Source organism: Miniopterus schreibersii, assembly GCF_964146895.1.
Source record: "Miniopterus schreibersii genome assembly, chromosome: 9".
Lineage (NCBI taxonomy): Eukaryota > Metazoa > Chordata > Mammalia > Chiroptera > Miniopteridae > Miniopterus > Miniopterus schreibersii.
The window spans coordinates 32,369,587-32,390,802 of record NC_138118.1 but is presented as its reverse complement, the minus strand read 5'-3'; the positions used below and the strand labels follow the sequence as shown (position 1 = coordinate 32,390,802).

The window sequence follows — 21,216 nt, the reverse complement described above, 5'->3', positions numbered from 1 at the left end:
ACAGGAGACGAAAAGAATTAGAAGGGGGAAAAATAAACAAGAAAGAAAATATAGAAGAAAATTAAGAGGAGAAAAGAATAAGAATAAAAAAGAAAAGGAAAAATAAAAATAAATAATAATTGTAAGAAGTAATAATGATGAATAAATAAAAATGTAATATGTGAAAAGAAAAATGGGAAAAGAAAAGAGGAAAGAAAAAATAGAGTAAAATAAAAAAATTACAAATAAAAATAAGAAAAAGGGAGAAAGAGAAAAAAAAAAGAATAGAATAACAGGAAAGAGAGAAATGAAAGAAAAAACAACAACATTTGGATTTGCTAATTTTGGAGCTCCCTTGATTTTGCTCTGATGTTGAATTTGGCTTTTTGTTGTATCAGTCTAGGGCCTCCTGAGAGGTTCTCTGGTGCAGGTTATTGTGAGTCATTTTCCCTGCCTGGTTCTGAACACCTTGACTGAAGCACATCAGGGCTGAGCCCCAAATAGTTTGGTGAGTGAAGGCTTCCTTAGCTCAGAGGAAAGGTCTAGTCCTGGTCTCACAACTTGAATGCCCCTGTTCTGAGCTGCTTTCTCTCCCCCATGGAACTGAGCTCTGTGGGGGAATACTGGTCTTGGCCATGATGGTTAAACAGTCTTGCATTGGGGGTGGTTCCTCTAGCTGTAGGATGTGTGGTGGGCACTACCTCTCCTTCCAATGCTTCAGCTCTGCCTAGCTTGTTGGCATCACCAACAAGCTTTGGGTAGGGAGGTCTCCTCTGTTATTGAGGTAAGCAGGAACCATTGTCCAGTTCTTGTTTTACTATCTGCCAAAAGCTCATTAAGAAAGTAAATGTTCCTCAGGTTCACTGCTGGGTGTTCCTGTCAGACAGTTCCGCTGGCCTCCTGAGATCTACTACTTGGACTCTTCTGCAGACACAGATGGGCTAACTTCACAGGCAGGATGATGGCAGGGTACTCATCTACTCCCTTCAGCAAGTCCCAGCCTTGGAATCTCTCTGCTGGCTCCCAATGTGGCCTCCACAGCCAGTGCCACCTTGCTATCTTTTTCTGCCTCTAGCTCTCCTAGCTCCATGGCTTAGTCACAGCTTACTCAATCTCCATCCATCCTGTGGTTCCAGCTGCACCTGGGCAAGGTGAAATCCCCTTCCTAGGAAACATTCAGTTACTACCCCAGTTTCTGGTGGTGTGGCTGCATGGCCTGGCCCTGCATGGAGGGCAGTGGCAGTGAGGATGGGCAAGTCACAACCATACCTGGTGGCCTCCTCCCAAGGAGGATTTTGCCAATATCCAAAAATAGCTTGTGCTCCAAACCTTCAGAGCTAAAAGTGCCAAGTTTAAGCAGTGGTGGTGGTGACAGCAATCCTGAACCATTGCTCTTGAGTCCCCACACGGACAGACACTAACATACACTTGCCTTCATTCATGCTCTCACACACACATTCTCACATTCACACTTGTCCTGCTGCCATATTCCAAAAACCTCCTCAAAGGTTTTGATTTCTTAGTGTAGAGGCAATTTTTTAAGAATCATTTTTTTCTATTGTAGATATGCCTTTGTTTGCTTTCTTTTCATTTCTGAGATGTTACTCACTCACAACTTTATATTCTAAAGCAGAAAAGCTATTAATAACTTTTTCAGTCAAAAAATGACACAGAAGAATCATTTGTCTCCTAGTGTTCTTCAAAACAAAAATCATGCATAATAAATTATATTCCCTAAAAGTGACTTTTTGTTTTTAGGATTTTATCTCCTTACAGAAGGTTTTGGTTTGCTAACATACTGTGCTGAATAAGAGCATCTTTTTTTTTTTTTTTTCAAATTCTAAAAATAATATATTTTCATTTAAATTTTTGGAAGGTACAGGAAGATATAAAGAACATAAGAAAAAATACTTATCATTCCCCACAGAGATAATCACTATAACATTTAGTTATAATTTATTCTATTCTTAGCAATTCCACTTTCTTGTGTTTGATAGTTGCCTAGCATAACTTTCTTTATGAGTTTATTTTCAACCTTTCAGTGTCACTCTATAGTGTCTCCCTAGTAAACAACATATAGCTAGATTTAAACTTTAATTCCACTTGAGAGTCTTTTATTTTTTATTGCTCAAAATATTACAGATGTCTCCTTTTCCCTCCATTGACTCTTCAATCTGCCGCCACCTTCCTGTGTCTGTTTAACATTTTTTAAAGATACTCTTATGGTGAATTGAATAGAAGATACACTGACAGTCTTCCAGGGCCAAATTGGAATTACAACTAAAATATAGAAAAATCATCCTGAATAATCAACTGCAACTGAAGTCTGGCTGGAGAGCACCCTTATAACCAAGGAGGAACAGTAGAGACTGCATAGAGACTGGTAGGAAGTGTGGAGACATGAAAGGGCTGGCTGAGATCCCACAGGCAGCAGCTGAAGGGTTAGAGGGATATCTCAGCTGTGGGGGGTTCCCACTGAGAATTATGGTGTCTGATCCAAATGGGGCTTCCACACCCAGAGCACCAGAACTGAGAAAGGTGCCCCCATAACATCTGGCTGTGAAAAGCAGCAGGATTTCTGTCTGCAAGGGAGAGAAGGCTGAAAATGCAGTAACCTTCTTAAAGGGCCAACACACAAAGTTTATTGTGCAGCCACTCAGCTTGCGCTCCAGCAGAGGGAGGGCAGAGTGGACTAGAGCTGTGTGAGGAGAATCTAGGGCTGCTGGCTTGGGGAATAGAGCTCATAGGGGAGCTATTCATTCCCCCATACTGCACAGGACATCTTTCTCAGGCAGACATTTGCCATCCAAGTAGCTTTTGCCTGGGGGTAGCAATTGCCCCCACCCATTAAAAAATCTCACAGCCTGTGGAGTTTCTATAGCCTGAGACTGATAAATAACAGCCTCTGGTGATTTGAGTCTTTGCCTAATTTGCTTCTGGACCCAGGGCTTTGAAAAGCAGACACTGCTTTGAATGTTGGTCCTATCCAAACACACCCAGACCCCAGTCCCAGCAGAGGAAACCACAATTTGTGGGGTGAGGAAAACTTTGAACAAAGTACTCAACAGCAGATACAAACAGCCTCTGACACTGGCCTGCACCAGAGACCATCCAAAAGGCTGAGTCTTGGCAGATTTACTTAATACATAAAAACAAATTTAAACAGGCAGCCAAAATGGGGAGACAAAAAAACAAGCCCCAATGAAAAGAACAAAAAAACTCTCCTTGAGAAGAGCTAAATGAAATGAAGATGAGCAATCTATCAGATATAGAGTCAGAATACTGATCATAAGGATGCTCAATAGCATGAGAAAATAAATGGAAACTATGAAAGAAATTAAGAAGGATATAGTAGAAATTTTTTTTTTAAATTGGAAAGAATCAACAGCAGATTAGGGGAAGTTGAGGTTTGGATCAGCAAATTAGAAGACAGGGTTGAAAAAATCACTCAATCAGAGAAGCAAAAAGAAGAAACAATTAAAAAACAGGAGAACAGTTTAAGAGAACTGTGGGATGACAAGAAACAACAATATTTGCATCATAGGAGTGCCAAAAGATGTAGAAAGTAATCAAGGTTAGAAAAACTGTTTGAAGAAATCATAGCAGAAAACTTCCCTAACATGATCAAGAAAAAAATCACACAAGTTCAGGAGGCACAGAGAGTCCCAAGCAACAAGCACCCAAAGAGGTCCACAACCAGACACATAATAATTAAAATGCCAAAAATTCAAGACAAAGAGAGAATATTAAAGGTAGCAGGAGAAACACGAAGGAGCTCCCATAAGGGTGTCAGCTGATTTCTTATCAAAAATTCTACAGGCAAGAAGGGAATGACATGAAGTATTCAATGTAATGAAAAGCAAGTATATAAAACCAAGACTATCCAGCAAGGTTATGATTCAAAATAGATGGCGAAATAAAGAGTTTCCCAGACAAAAAAAAAGCTAAAGGAGTTTATCACCATCAAACCAGCATTGCAAGAAATTTTAAAGGGACTGCTGCTATAAGAAATAGAAATAAAAAGAGACAGAAACATAGGCATAAAGAAATAAAATTGCAGTAGATAACGACTTATCAATAATAACCTTAAATATAAATGGATTAAATGCTGACATAAAAAGACATAGGGTAGCTGACTGGACCTGAAAATATAACCCAAATATATGCTGTCTACAAGAGACCTCCTCAGGACAAAGGACTAACACAGCCTGAAAAATATATAAATGAAACTTCTGGAGGACTTTAAAGGAGAGATAGTAATACAGTCATTTTACAGGACTTTAACACCCCACTGACCTTACTTGATAGATCTTCCTGAGAAAAAATCAACAAGAAAACTGACTCTAAATGACACACTAGATCGGATGGATTTAATTGACATTTTCAGAATATTTCACCCCAAAGCTGCAAAATATGCATTCTTCTCAAGTGCACATGGGACATTCTCAAAGGCCACATATTAACTAGGACACAAAACAAGTCTCCACAAGTTCAAGAAGACTGAAATCATATCAAGCATCTCCTTAGACATTTACACCATGGAATACTATGCGACTGTGAAAAAAAAGGATCCCTTACCTTATGAGACAGCATGGTGGGACCTGGAGGGTATTATGCTAAAGTGAAATAAGGTAGTCAGAAAAATACAAGTGTCACATGATCTTACTCATATGTGGGATCTAATGAACAAAATTAAATGATGAACCAAATAACTCCAGATACATTAGAGCATAGGACAGACTGAGGAATTTTGGTGAGAAGGTAGGGGTGGGTGGGTGAGTGGGGAGAGATTAACCTAAGAATTTATATGCATATATGCATAACCCATGGGCACAGATAATAGTGCAGTGAAGGCCTGGGGGGAGGGGTGCAGAATGGAGGGAATCAGTGTGGGGGGGGAGGGGACATTTGTAATACTTTCAACTATAAAGGTAAATTTAAAAAATATTAATCCCACAAGGCCTTGGTTAAGATTTTTAAAAATCCAATAATATATGACTATTCAGAACATTTCAACAATTACTGGTTAAATTTTAAAGAAAAAGAAGAAAACAAATCATTGTTGCATCCTCAACAGTAGATAGGAAACAAAGACAAATGCATCTTACTCCCTAGAAGGTAGGACACAGTGTGATCAGATGTATTCAGTGGCTGACTCACTGGACCCACTTTTTCACAGGTCAATTAAAATCTATGCTTAATCTAACCCTAACTAGGGACCCTTGATTATAACCAATTATTGGAAAATTACAATGTTGTTCTTGTTTTTAGTCAGTGTCATATTGGCTATCATCTATGTAAGAGAAGATAAAAGGTACTTGTATTACTTGGTGGGATGGAAAATATGCTGGGAGCAATTTAGTGATACCAGTTAACTTATTCCTTGAACAGAGGATGGGGGAGCCACTCCTCTTTGGAGAGAGGAAAGAGTAAAGTGTGGTCTCTGTGAGAAAAGATTTTTCTTAGAGATTAGGGAGAACTGAGAGGTTGGAAAACATTAGAATCAGTGTCTAAGAAGAAAGTGATTCTTCATTCAGTGCTATTTAAAAACAGGACAGGTCCATGGGTGGTGAACACACAATACAATATGCAGATGATGTATTTTAGAATGGTACACCTGAAACCTATATAACTTATTTAACCAATGTCACCCCAATATATACATACATACATACATACATACATACAAATACATAAAAATTAATATAAGAAAATAAAAACAGGGCAGTTCCTCATCTATCTCCCATGGTTCAGATATGAAGGGATAGTGATTAAATTGCTTCCTCCAGCAGACCAATCTATAATGTAAGCTAGAACAATCTATAATGTAAGCCTTGGGGAGACATGGCCACTAAGGAACTGCATGCGGGGAATCACATCTCCAGTTGCTGCATTCAAGAAGCAGCTATTGTGAGTTTTTAACAGTAGCATGTTTAAGACATGATGAATATAGTTTTATGTTAACTTTTTTTCTACATAACTTTGTATCTCTTTATGTTCTTTTCCTTCTGCACCATCTGCTACTAATTTATCAAGTATTTCTGTATTTTATCTATTTTAATACCCACTTTAAATCCATTTTGGAAAAAGAGGAGACATAATTGAATAAAATAAATTCTATCACAAAAGTCTTTAGGGCCTTTATAATTTCAGGAGTCATGCCAGGTCCAGGGCGATATAAAGAACAGAGAACACTGGCCTCTAGGTCTTCACAGTGATGAACATGGAAAGGTCAATTAGCAATAACAAAATAAAAATCCTTTCAGGGCAATAGGACTCCTGTGGAATCACAGAGCAGAAAGGCCCATTCTTTGGGAATGGGAAAGGATGCAAGGAGAAGTCACAACAGAGTTGGTGGCACATAATTCCGAAATACAAATCTTGCCAGCAAATATGATTGGGGAGGATGTGGGCAAAGATGGGATGGGGTGCTGGGGAAATTCGGTCTTCAAGGAACAGTTTTGAGGCTGCCCTTCTTATTCCAGCAAATGTCATCATTCCAATCTAGTAAGTTACTGACAAATGTCTTTCTTGACTAATGTTTCCTTCTATGCCTTTGTTCTCACCATATGGCCAGTGATCACTGGTGTAATTTGACAGTTTCAGGAGAGTTGAATGGTTTCCAGAGAATTCTGGTTAAAAAAATATATACCACAGCAGCCCTAGTTTGTTTGGCTCAGTGGTTAGAGCATCAGCCCTTGGACTGAAGGGTCCCGTGTTTGATTCCAGCCAAGGGCATGTATCTCGGTTGCAGGATCGATCCCAGTTTGGGGCACTTGTGAGAGACAACCAATCAGTGTTTCTCTCTCACATTAACCTCTCTCTCTCTCCTCCCACTTCCACTCTCTCTGAAAAGCAATGGAAAAAATATTCTCAGGTGAGGGGGAGAAAAAAGGGGACATCTGTAATACTTTCAAGAGTAAAGATAAATTAAAAAATAAATAAGTAAAACGAAACTTTAAAAAAAAATACCACACCGGAAGTATCTTCAATAAAAGAAAAACACTCTACAGGTATAATCTTCTTTGAGACTCTGACTGACACCACATAGATAAAAATCTATCTTGTTCTTCTCAACATCAGTGCAAACATTTCCTATTCAAGCACAAACCTTACAAATAAAGGGAGCACCCTGCAAAAAAAAAAAAGTTTTATAGGGCACCATTACAAATGCACTAGACTATATAACCTTTGAAATTTACATCTTGTAAGCAAACATGGAGGGCCAAAGAACTATCTGTAAATTTACCTCAGAATAAACTTAAGTGTGAGGGCATTGGTGATGATATGAGGTGACCCTTGGCCAGTGAGTAAGCCTGGCCAATGGCCTGGAACCTCCGTTCCAGTGAGGCTTCCTTGCTAAAGCCATACTAGTAGTATTTTAGGTTTTTATTTATTGAGCACTCACAATGCTTAGAGCTTGACCTACCTTATCTCATTAAATTCTGACAATAACCATTTACACATTAAGAAACTGAGATCTAGAAAGAATAAGTAAATGGTCTAAAGAGTCACAGCTTGGAAGCTGGTTAGTGCTGCACAAGTTTGAATATGGTTTCATCTAATTCAGTGATTTTCAACCCTTTTCATCTCATGGCATACATAGACTAATTACTAAAATTCTGCAGCACACCAAAGACTGTATCATATTTTTGCTGATCTGACAAAAAAAGTATAATTTTCATTCATTCACATTGTTAGAGGAGCAGCCCAGAAACCCCAGAGAGGTGTTATCAGACAGCCCCCCGAGTCAGTGGGAGAAGACCTGTCCCCATCCTTGATCCCTGCCTTCTCATATAAATGAATTTATATGAGAGACTCTGATTGTGTTGTGAAAAGCCAATTTTATTAAAGCAATTAAAGCAAGCACCTTTATTAAAAAAGCAAAGCAAGCAAATCTATATATCTGGTTTATGAAGTGCAGACAACTCTAAGCTAATCTGAAGAGAAAGTTGGATGGGGGTCCAAGGCATTATATACTTTTCTGTCTATAGGTCTCAAAATTCCTCCACTGAATATTTGGTACACATTAATTCTCATGGTCCCTTTTTACTTTGTTGTGGCTTCCCAGAAGGGCCTAGCAATTTTATCTCGCCAATCCTTGAGACTCATGAGAAGCACCTGGCAATTTTATCTTGCCAATCCTTGAAACTTCTCTACTTAGAGAGTAAAACTGCCCTTTTTTCCTTTCCTCTTATCCCCTTCCTTTCCTGCATTCTCTCATTAGGGAAGCTTTTAACCATTTCCTTTCAAGTGTCCTTCTCTGGGGAAAATAATGGCTTGTTATTTGCAGGCTGGCTGCAAACTGACCACAATGTTTGGCCTTGTTTTAACTTTCTGGTCTCAGTTTCCCTATTCCACTTGCCCTGGAACTTTCCTAGCTCCTTACTGCCATGTAACAATACCAAATGGCTCTTGTTGTGTTGGATGTTGTCAATTTTTTATTTGACAATCTAAGGGAAAAGAGGTCAGTACTCCTGACTAAATAGTCAGGTATTGCATGTTTTAAAAATTCTGGTGGCACACTGGTTGAAAATTGCTGGTCTAATTCATAATTACATACATGACTATGTCAATCATTCCAAGTAACTTTTAATCTCCATGATAATATTTTAAGATGTTGTCAGTCCTCGTAAACAATGTGCAAAGTGAAGAAAAGGGCTCCAGCAGCAGCCTTTTTTTTTTTTTGGAGATTTTACAAAGGTCTGCGTACAAAACACCCAGGAGGATGATCACGTTACTGAGGTCTGCCCGAAACTTCTGAGAAGACCAGAGTGACTATAGGGTGCTGGGCTGTTTATATTTCCAGGGCTCACAGCTTTGCTTGTGTTCCTGAGAGGATGACTGGTTTCCAGGCAACACCATGTTATATCTGTTTTCATAATGTCACAGTGACCAGCATTTTTTATAAAAAATAAAATGTATGGTACCAATAATGTGATGAGATGCTTTCTGAAATGTGGCTTTTCAGTCTATAGAAATCCCATGGTTACCACCAGTGAGGCCAGAGGAATTCCTAATAGGAGACTCAAATAATGAACACAAAAGCAGGCTATAGGGCTAGTAAGGACTAAGACTAAGAATGAAAGCACTGGGCTCTATCAGGTTAATTGACTTTTTCCAAGTGCTCTGGTCTTGAAAGATGGAAAAAGTACAAGCTTAAATTTCTGCCAAATAAACTTATATAATCTAAAGAATAGACTGGCACTGGAGTCTGGTCCTCATGGCTGGTAAAACAAAAATTCAGTAACTTGTATGTGATTGATGTGTACAAGTTACAGTCTCTGGGATCTAAACTGCATGATTCAACTCATTATTAGGTCTTAATCTTCTTTTCTTGAAACCAAAAGTGTTATTAGTTGTAGAATAGCGTGTACTTCAATTGCCAGAAACTTCCAAAATGTGCATCTAAATTCTAATTTTAGTATACTTCAGTAAAGTTAAAATCACCTTGCTTGTTTCAAAAACGAATCCATTGCAGAAATGTTTTATGATGCCCTTTACCCATGTTTTAAAAGCTATCTGTATCCAAAACAATTAAGATATTGCTCTGCAAAAGCTCAGTTCATTTTAAGTACTCGATATTGTAAACAATAACAACATGCATTTTTTATTTCTCATCAAAGACAATGTTTTTGACAATAACATTGACTCTGAGGGATTGAGAATGGATTTTATTGAAAATGAAAATGATGGTGCTTGAAGATTGCTAGGATATCTAGGATCCTTTTGGTAATTTCAGATGGTCTGGAGACATTCTGTAGAGTGAAAGAGTGAAAATGGAGGAGGAATGACCATCTCACCTAGCAGGGTCCACCTCTGATTCTAGGCTCCATGTAGGGTCTTCAATGCTGCAGGAATCATTAAAATGTTTAGTGATAATAACCATCTTTTATTCTAAAGAAGGATAAAATTGGATCCAGTTGAATTGATGCTGGAAAACTCAAGAGATGGTACTTTGGGAGAAGTTACATCTTCAGGACCATTCTGCACATATGCAGGCCTTCTAATACCAAGAAGGCTGGAGGGAGCTGGGAGAAGTAAGCTCCAGCCAGTTGGAAATGCACAGCTCTTTGATGATTTCACATTTTCATTCCTGCCTTCTCTCTGTGAACCCAGAGCCACAGCATTTGTCCCTGAGAAAATGCTCTCGTGTTTCAAACCTTCCTAGGGTGCTGCTCACTCACAGCTCCTTTCTCCCAGAATATCCTTCATTTCCTGTGAAGACAGTGACCTTGTGGCTGGCATCTTCTGCCCCTGCTGATTGTCTGCTTGTCCCCACAGAATCTGTACCAGAACAGATTTTTAAGCCTGGCTGCCATGGCATCTCCATCTAGAAGCAACCAGAACAGGCGCCGGTGCAAGGAACCACTCTGCCACAGCTACAGCCCTAGCCAGTTCCACAGCATGGCCATCAGGACAGGTCCCCATGGCACCATCACCATCCCCCGCTCCACCAGCGACACTGACCTGGTTACATCTGACAGCCGCTCCACGCTCATGGTCAGCAGCTCCTACTACTCCATAGGGCACTCCCAGGACCTAGTGATCCACTGGGATATAAAGGAGGAAGTTGACGCTGGAGACTGGATAGGCATGTATCTCATTGGTGAGTAGAACAGCAATTAGCCAGACTGGCTGCAGATATAATGTCTTGGAATGTGATTTGGGCATTCAACAAGTATATTGTTCATATTTCACCCTTACTTAGGCTTTAATATTTCAGTAATCTCTATAATTTAATTAAACTTAACAATTCACAATCAAATGTGTTATGCACCAAATTCTAACACACTGAAGACCACACACTAGCTTCTTTTGCCATCTCTATTTCATAGAAGAAAATCGTGAAATAGTAGGGTGAGGAGTGGTTGAACACAGACATTGTTACCATTTGCACATCTATGTAGAGTTAATTTCACTTTTGTTTTCAATATAATCATAGGCCTCTTTGACCTGCGTTTTCAACATTCTCTCTGCTTTGTATTACTGCTTTCAATGTAGACAGTGAATACAAACACACCACGGGCTAAAGAACAACATGATGACTGAAAGGAAAATGACTGCACAGGTTTGTGGTGCTGGAGAACATAAATGTCACAAATTTGAAATTATGAAAATAAAGTTTCATGAAAAATATGTTTCATATATTTCATATGATAGAATCAGGTGTGGTGAAGATTGACACATTTACACTGCAAATCAGCAAGTGAATGGGGGCCATAAGAGTCAGCAGGTTCAACAGGTGCCAGGCCTTTTGCATTCAGTCTCAGCAATGAAACGTTTACACGTTCAGACACACCAGATTTAATATCATCAAATATCACAGAAACTAATGATTGTTATGAGTATTTTATAATCTGGACTAGCTGTCAGAGAAATATTTTTGGTTCTCTTGAAGGTTTTGTTACCAGTTTGTTTAGTGTATTTACAATACACACAATATTATGATTCAGAAACATATTTTTTGAGATTTTTACATAAATAGTGGTTACTATCTAAGTTGAACTTCCAAACAGGTAACATTTAATTTGCTTTAAAAATAGTTCTTTTTTTAAAAAATTATCTTTGTTGTTGAAAATATTACAGATGTCCCCCTTTTTTCCCCATTGACTCCTTCTACCCCACACCTCGCCCCTATAGTTATTGATTAAAAGTGTTCAAATGCCATTGATCTAGAACAGATCTTGTAAAATAATAGCCTACAACACGTATTTTGTTTAGTCCATTTTGTTTTAAATTTGATTAGTTATTACCACTTAAAAAATGCAGAGATTTCCCACTGAAATCCAAATTCTAACCTTCCTTCATAAAAGCCCTCAATTAGGCAGCTTGAGCCAGTTCCACGTGGTTCTAGGCAGCTGGAGTTAAGTATTAGATTCCCCATAGAGACAGTCCTATACCCTTCAATTTTGCCATAGTTCCCCTTCTACCAATCCCTAATTTGATTATGAATCTTACTTGTTTAGAACTTTAAGCCAGTTATATTTTTGGCCTGAGATCTAGTTTTAAATCAACTCTTTATAGTTGTACCTTCCTGCAGTGGTGGATGTCAACACCATTCATTACTCAGTCAGGAAATAGAAGAGAAGCAAGCATGAGGGGGCCCTTGAGGGGAATGGATGGATTTGGAGCTCAGCTCTAGGAGTATAGACTTGATGTAATTGACACCCTGAAAGTAAATACAGTCACTTGTGGATTGTGTGTAAAAAGAGAACACCAGAAAACCCTGTCAAAGAGAAAGCCAAAGGAGTAACAAAATAGAGATGGAGGATGTTGGAGAGGTGAGACAAAAATTAGGAACCCACGTAGAAGAAGGGAGAGGAAGAAATGGTGGTCAGCACTGTTAATCTGTCATGAAACTGTGAATGAATAAGATCTGGCATCAATATGACAATTTTACTGGGACAAAAGTAATCACAGCTCATCATCTTAGAATCTTAATTTGACAGTTTGTTCTTTTTCCTAGTAGCTGTATATAGATAATTGTGAAGTTATTTTTTTTATTAAAGTTTTTTTAATGTTGACATTGCAGGAGTCCCCTTTCTCACTCCTTTGCCAACCTCTGAAACCAGAAACATGAAAACATGGAACAGACTGCCTGGCGCCCTAGGGGAGGGGGGTAAGGGTGACTGGATAACGAAGGTGAAGGAAATAGCTAAAGAACATATATGCATAACACATGAACGCGAAAAATAATGTGAAGTTATTTAATGCTAAATGACAACACTTTCAGCGGCATAACATTTCAAAAATAATTTCCCAATCCAAAATTATCTATAAATCTTAAAAGTTCACGATTTTAGGTCCTTAGTAACTCATCTGCCAGATTTTACATTCTAATATGAAAATATTTCATATATTAAAAAACCTCAGGATAATCAATTTTTAAAAACAGCCATTGCCTTGACTCTGTTAAGCCCTTATTAAAATGACTTAATGCCCTGGCCAGTGTGGCCCAGTTGATTGTAGCGTCATCCCATACACTGAAAGGTTGTGGGTTTGATTCTTGGTCAGGGTACATACCTAGGTGGCAGGTTCAGTCCCTGGTTGGGGTGCATATCAGAGGCACCCAATCTATGTTTTTCTCTTTCTCTCCACACCCCCCCCTCCACACACACCTCTTTCTCTCCATCTCCCTTCTTCTATCTAAAAAATAAATGAACATATCCTCGGGTGAGGATTAAAAAAATGACTTAACAAGGTGGGGGATCCAAGATGGCAGGGGAATAGGGAATGCCACACTCATCTCCTCCCAGGGCCAAACTGGAATTACAACTAAAATATAGAGCATGCAACTTGAATAACCAACTGAAGACTAGCTGAAGAGAAGTCTTATAATCAAAGATATACAGAAAAAAACATGTCAAGACTGGTAGGAAGGGTGGAATGGGAAAGGGCTGGGCCCAATCTCACAGAAAGCAGCTGAGATTCCAGAAGGATATCCCAGCTATGGGAGAGGGTTCCCACTGAGAAGCATGGTGTCTCAAACCCAAGCCAGGCTCCCCAGCCTAGAGCACAAGAGCTGAGAAGAGATGCTCATCAACCATCTGGCTGTGAAAATCAGCTGGGATTGTGTCTGCCAGGGAAAGACAGGAGTCTGCTAGATATACAGGCACACTCTTAAAGAGCCAATGAACAAAATCTTGTTCACAGTCACTCACCCTGGGCTTTGGTGGAGGTAAGGCAGAGTGGACGAGTCGGTGAGGAGAGACTGAGGTTTGTGCCTCTAAGGAGAGAACTGAAGGGACAGCTGCCATGATAGCTGTAGTGAGCCTCATTACCACACCAGAGACAGCATATTTTTGGGTGGAGCACTCCTCTCCATATAGACATAAGCTTGGGGGAAAATAATAGCCCTACCTTCTGGACTCCCTGTGAAGTTCACATCCTGCTGAAGAGTCAGCTGTCTGAGCCAGTGTGTAGAGGTCTAAGCAGACTCAGGGAGTATAAGTGACTGAGTTGAGTGGCTTTGGGGTGGGGCAATTCCATCCACTTTCCTGTGAAACTGACTGATGTCTCTTCCTCAAGGGAGATCCACCCTTGCCAGTCTCCTGACTCCTGGGTGGCTCCTCCCTTCTGAGTTCTAGGCAGAATCCAGGACAGACTGAGTTGTGTGGCTCTGGGGTGGATGCCACTATCTTTGAAGTCTGACTGGCACCTCCCCTTCATGGGAAATCCACTAGCCCCATTCTATTAACTCCTGGTGGCCCCACCCTGCTGAGATTGGGTTCCTGGCAGAATCTTGGACAAACTTAGTTGTGTGGATCTAAGATGGAGGCCATTTTGGCCTTGCATGCCTGAGTGGTGCACAGCCCTCCCTTCACACAGCCTAATCTTGGTCTGTTTGGGTCTGATAAACTCTGCTGGCCTCATCTTGACAACTCCCTAAGACAGTGCTCCACCATGAAGGTGTGTGAACACCCAGTAGGTGGCAGCTAGTCTTGGGCTACCCAGAATATTTCTTGAGTGGCCTTGATCCAGCACTGACACTGAGTTTGAACCTATATCAATCTGGAGAATACTACTCACCCCTACCTGATGACTCACAGAAAACCAACCCCATACAACTCTAGTACTGCCAGAAGCTCTTTCAGTGACTGAGTCTAATAGGCAACTGACAGGTTGAGGTAGGTGGACATGGAATTCCAGGTGCTTAGGGACTTTTGCTGGCCTGTCACCAGACCTGGTGCTGGTAAAAGCCAGTCTTGCTGCACAGTTTGATTCTTCACATGCAGTTTGTGGCACAGGCAGCCACAAACTGGATCACTTTGCAGCTCAGGCAGGTTGCCCAGGGCCAGTCACAGGCAGCACCTGACAAGGGCCTGCACCAGAATATCTCCCAAGAGGCCCCCAAATCAACACACCCAGTGGTCAGCTTCTGACAGCATCAGAGGATACAAGAAACTTCACAAACAGCATATCCAAAGGGATATCTTGGCAGGCACCAGACCCTGCTGAGGCAAACTTTGCTTTGTGTGGTGCCTCCACAGCAGCTCATACCCTGTGGTCCAGGTCGATCCTCACAGTCAGTCAGCCTGAGTGCCTACTCAATGCACAAATGGGCCAATAGCAATCAAGACTCAATTACAATAAGAGGGCTTACATAACCCACACAAGGGACAGTCCTGGAGCACCCAGCTCAGGTGATCAAAGAGACAGTGTTATTGGCTCCCACAGAACACCTACTACATATGGCACTCTACCAAGACTGAGAGTCATAGCAGATCTACCTACTACATAGAAACAAATACAAAGAGGCAGCCAACATGAGGGTACAAAGATATATGCCCCAAGTGAAAAAACAGGATAAATCTCTAGAAAAATAGTTAAATTAAATGAAGGCAAGCAATTTATCAGATATAGATTTTTTAAAATGGTTATAAGGATGCTCAAGAAACTTACTGGGAACTATAACATCATGAAAAAGGACATAGGAGCCATATAAAAAATAAAAACAAAAAAACACAGAAATGAGGAGTACAATATCTGAACTGGAGAATATACCAGAAGGAATAAGTGGTTGGATGAAGCAGAGAATTGCATCAGCAATTTGGAATACAGGTAGCAGAAAACACCGAATCAGAGCAGCAAAAAGAAAAAATAATTAAAAATGAAGATAATTTAAGGAACTGTTGGGGCAACATTTGCATAACAATCACATCATAGGGGTACCAGAAGGAGGAGAGAGATAGGGATCAAGAACCTATTTGAAGAAATAATGACTGAAAATTTCCCTAGCCTGGTGAAGGAAAATGGCACACAAGTCCAGGAAGTGCAGAAAGCCCCACACAAGATGAACCAAAAGAGGCCCACATCAAGATATATCATAATTAAAATGCCAAAGGTAAGAGTCAAAGAGAGAATCTTAAAAGATGCATTAGAAAAAGCAATTAGTTACCTACAAGGAAGCTCCCATAACACTGTCAGCTCATTTTTCTTTCTTTTTTTGGGGGGGGGTGGGGGTAACATTTTTTTTAAATTAGAAAACAAATATACAACTTGGAATGGATTTGAGGCAAATTGTGCCATAAGCAGATTTTCTTTAAGTGGTTAAACAAAGTTTAAAAAAGCAAGTAACAATAAAAACAATGTTTCTGGTACAGAACCAGCAGTACAAAAAAATAGTGTATGAGTACCTGGATAATACACTGGTTTTGCAATAGTGCAACTTTTAAGTTCATATTGTTGGACTGTGCATAGTCCATGCAGAGTTACAATTCCACACTTCAACAACAACATGCCAACAATTCCTAAAGAAAACTACTTAAAAAAAGGCATAACCCAGATGTTCCCTCATTTTACCAACTCCATCTAAGTTTAGATGTGCAGAAGCCCTTAGATATATCCAGGGTACGCCACATGCAACATGTTATTTGATCAATTTTCTAAAATAAGGTTTCAGGACAATGACAGTAAGATAAGGGAAGAAAACATGGAGGAATGAAGTCCTAATTTTTTTTTTTTTTGACAGTAAGGGGAACCTTTTACAGATAAGTTACAAACAAAGAAAAGGCAAATAAACAATTTTGTACAAGAAATTTAACACATTCTGTACAATATCTTCACTTTGCTGTCATCATTTGTACAAACTCACCATCACCATCAATGCCTGCTTCCCTGATAATTTCATCAACCTCTTCATCTGTTAACTTCTTTCCAAGGTTTGTCATCACATGGCGAAGCTCTGCTACACTAATATAGCCATTGCCATCCTTATCAAACACACGGAATGCTTCTTGAATTTCTTCTTCACTGTCCGTGTCTTTCATTTTCCTTGCCATCATTGTCAGAAATTCTGGGAAGTCGACTGTGCCATTGACATCAGCATCCACTTCATTAATCATGTCCTGTAACTCTGCTTCTGTGGGATTCTACCCAAGAGACCTCATTACAGTTCCTAATTCCTTTGTTGTTCTAGTTCCATCACCATCCTTGTCAAATAGTGAAAAAGCTTCTTTGAATTTTGCAATCTGCTCTTCAGTCAGTTGGTCAGCCATGCTGCAAGTGCTACCGGTCTCCAAGACACGACCATACAACCACTCAGCTCACTCGCTCCACTTGAACTAATTCTCCTCCTCCACTCCCAGCACCTCATAAACACCTCTCTCTCTGTCAGCTCATTTTTCAACAGAAACATTTAGTCAAAAGAATTGGCATCAAATATTTAAAGTGATGAAAGACAAGGACCTACAACCAAAACTATGTTTCCCAGCAAGGCCATCATTTAAGATTTAAAGAGAAATAAGGAGCTTCCCAAATAAGAAAAAGCCAAGGGAGTTTATTATCACCAAACCAATATTACAAGAAATGTTAAAGGGTCTTCTTGAAGAAGAAGAAGAAGAAGAAGAAGAAGAAGAAGAAGAAGAAGAAGAAGAAGAAGAAGAAGAAGAAGGGGAGGAGAAGGGGGAGGAGGAGGAGGAAGAGGAGGAGGGGAAAACAGTTATAAAGAATAAAATGGCAATAAATAAATACTGATCAATAATCACTTTTAATGTAAGTGGCTTATATGCTCCAATCAAATACATAAGGTAGCTTAATGGATAAGAAAACAAGACCCACCTCAGAGCAAAAGATGTGTACAGACAAAAAGTAAAAGGATGGAAAAAGATATTTCATGCAAAAGGGAAGGAATGAAAGCTGGAATAGCAATACTTATATCAGACAAATAAAACAAAGGCTATAATTAGAGAAGAAGAAATACACTGCATAATGATAAAGGGAACAATCCAATGAGAGGATATAACCCTTGTAAACATTTATGCACCCAACATAGGAGCACCTAAATATACAAAACAAATCTTGATGGACATAAAGGGAGAGATTGACACTAGTACAGTCATATTAGGTGATTTTAACACCCTGTTGACATCAATGGATAGATTTTCCAGACAGAAAGTTAACAAAGAAAGAGCAACCTTAAATTGCACACTAGATCAGATGGATTTAATTGATATCTTCAGAGCATTTCATCCCAAAGCAGCAGAATATACGTTCTTTTCAAAAAGTGCACATGAAACATTTTCTAGGGTAGATCACATGTTAGGACTCAAAACAAGTCTTAATATATTTCAGAATATTGAAATCATATCAAGCATCTTCTCTGGCCACAAGGATATGAAACTAGAAGTCAATCACAAGAAAAAAACCTGAAAACCACACAGACATGGAAGCTAAATAACATGTTACTAAACAATAAATGGGTTAACAATAAGATCAAGGAAGAAATCAAAAGATACCTTGAAACAAATGAAAATGAGAACACAGAAACCCCAAAACTATGGGTCACAGCAAAAGAAGTCCTAAGAAGAAAATTCATAGTATTGCAGTCCTTCCTCAAGAAACAAAAACAAAAAAAATCAATTAAACAATCTAATTATACACTTAAAGGAACTGGAAAAAGAACAACAAAAGCCAATGTGAGCAGAAAGAAGGAAATGAAAAAGACCAGTATGGTAATTAAACAAATGGAGTTTAAAGAAATAATACAAAAGATCAATGAAACCAAGAGCTGGTTCTTCAAAAAGATAAACAAAATTGATAAACTTTTAATCAGACTCATTAAGAAAAAAAAAAAGAGAGGACCCAAAAAAATCCAAAAGGAAAGAGAAGGGACAACTAGCACCAAAGAATAGAAAAGATTATCAGAAAATACTACAGACAATTATATGCCAACAAATTGGACAACCTGTATGCAATGGAAAAGTTCCTAGAAACATACACAATCTCTCAAGACTGAATCAAGAAAAAACAAAATCTGAACAGAGCTATTATTACTAATGAAATTGAATCTAATAAAAAAAAACAAAAAACAACTCCCCAGAACTTATATGCATATATGCATAACCCATGGACAAACAATAGTGTGGTGAAGGCCTGGGGAAGGCGTGAAAGTCGAGTGAAGGGGGTTAATATGGCCTAAAAAGGGGACATCTGCAATACTTTCAACAATAAAGATAGATTTTTTTAAAAATTCCCCAGAAACAAAATTCTTGGACCAGATGGTTTTGAAGGTGAATTTTACCAAACTTTTAAAGAAGAATTAAGACCTGTCTTTCTAAAACTATTCTAAAAATTCAAGAGGAAGGAAGGTTCCCAAACATTCTTTTTACAAAGCCACCATTACTCTGATTCCAAAACCAGACAAAAGTCATTACAAAAAAAGAAAATTATAGGCCAATATTCCTGATGAAAATAGATGCAAAACATCAGCAGCAAAATATTAGCAAACTAAGTTCATTAATACATTAAAAAGATCATACTTCATGATCAAGTGGGATTTATTACTGCTATGACAGATTGGTTCAATATTAGCAAATTAATATGATCTACCACTTAAACAAAATAAAGGATAACAATCTTTGGCATTTTAATTATATTGTGTTTTGGTGTGGGCCTTTTTAGGTTCATCTTTTTTGTGACTTTCTGTATTTCCTCAACTTGTATATCATTTCCTTCACCAGGTTAGAAAATTATTCAGTCATCATTGCTTCAAACAGGTTTTCATTCTCTTGCTCTCTCTCTCTTCTCCTTGTGATATGAATGTTGTCACATTGTTCTCCCGATTCCATTAAAGTATTTGCATTTTTAAATTTTTTTTTGTTTTTCTATTGAGTATTTTCTGCTATCTTGTATTCCAAGTTGCTGATTCAGTCCTCTGCTTCAACTAACCTTCTTTATAGTCTTTATTTACTGCATTTTCTGTTTTTTCCCCCTTGTCTGCTTTTCATTAGATAGATCTGCTGTTTTAAAAGTTATGCATTTGCTTGTTGTTCTTATTGTGATTGTCCTTACTCATAGACCACTGATTCAATCAAAGGCAATTTTACACCTAGTAGATATTTGGTAATGTCTAAAGAAATTTTTGGATGTCATATGTAGGGGGAGCTTCTTGCATCTACTAGTAGAGGCCAGGTACCACACTAAATATCCTGCAATTTACAGAACAGCCTCACCACAACAGTTATCTAGCACCAAATATGAATAGTTCCAAGGTTGAGAAACATTGTCCTAGCCCATGATTATATTTATTTGTCATCATTGATTTTCTTAACCTTATCGATATCTCTTCTTACAACAGACTGGTAGTTTAGCCAACATACTTTCATACACCTTTAGGAGGTTTTTCATTTTCCAGATGTGGACACATTTTCTTTCATCTTTAATATTCCTTAGCCTTTCTTGTATATTTTTTGTCTTTTTTCTAGGAGGGCTTCTCAATCATATATTCCAGCTTTCTAATCCACTTTTCACCAGAACTCACACAATATAGTAGGATGGGTGAAATTATGGGTGAATATTATAGCCACATGAATACCACTCATTCTACAGATTAGTTTCAGTGGATTTCAGTTAGCACTCCATGGGGAAAGATTCCTGTGGTTAAATAAGGAAGGAAAACCCAGTCTACATTGCCTCACTCTTAGAAACTCACAATATATATTAGAGGTTTGAGAAGTCTGAAGTATGCAACTTTACTTTGTTTAACCCAGCATTTCCTATATATTTCCCATACTTTCTTGAGCAAGAAACACATTCTTATTTCCCAATATTTGTCCATCAGGTGTTCCATTTTCAGAAACCACATACTAAGAGTTATGGGATATTATAAAGTACAGAAACTCCACCCTTGCCCTTAATAAAAATTTAAAGTGCACAGCCTTAAAATTTAAAGTGCAAAAGCTAAAATTGCCGCTCTGGTTAGAGACCTTCACATAGAAACTCCCAGAATGCTTCCTACAGATATCAACTCTTGAAGAACTAAAGTTTTCCCTTTATATCAGGAACCCTATTAGAATATAAAAGAGCTGAAGCTGTACTTCCTAATAAAGGCACAAACAGTTAATGAAAGCTTTAGGAGGAAGCTATTTTTAAAAAATGTATCTTTATTGTTGAAAGTATTACAGATGTCCTCCCATTTCCCCATTGACCCTTTCTATTTCACAGCCACCCCTCACCCCAGGCTTTCACTACACTACACTACACTATTATCCATGTTTCCATGGGTTATGTATATATATATATAAAATTCTTTGGTTAATCACTCCTTACCCACACACCCACCCCTGCCTTCCCTCTGGAGATTCACTAGTCTGTTCCACACTTTTATGTCACTGAATCTATTTTGTTCATCAGCTCATTATGATCTTTAGATTCCACATATAAGTGAGATCCTGTGATACTTGTCTTTCTCTGCCTTACTTATTTTGCTTAACATAATGTTCTCCAGGTCCATCC

General features: G+C 38.7%; 2 protein-coding genes across 7 annotated transcripts in view; one reads left to right on the top strand and one right to left on the bottom strand.

Annotated features, from left to right (window-relative positions):
* Positions 1-21,216, top strand: part of HECW1 (HECT, C2 and WW domain containing E3 ubiquitin protein ligase 1) — a 584,554-nt gene that overhangs the window by 195,318 nt on the left and 368,020 nt on the right. For all 6 annotated transcript variants that reach the window (XM_081147958.1, XM_081147956.1, XM_081147957.1 and 3 more), the window contains one exon: positions 10,264-10,588. In XM_081147958.1, the coding sequence (XP_081004084.1) occupies positions 10,300-10,588 (289 nt within the window). In that variant the 5' untranslated portion in view covers positions 10,264-10,299. The remainder of the gene's footprint in view (positions 1-10,263; positions 10,589-21,216) is intronic.
* Positions 16,463-17,030, bottom strand: LOC308561647 (calmodulin-like). The gene is given in 2 exon segments (XM_081147001.1): positions 16,463-16,853; positions 16,857-17,030. Coding segments are annotated over 2 exon segments (432 nt in total). The 5' UTR covers positions 16,980-17,030; the 3' UTR covers positions 16,463-16,544.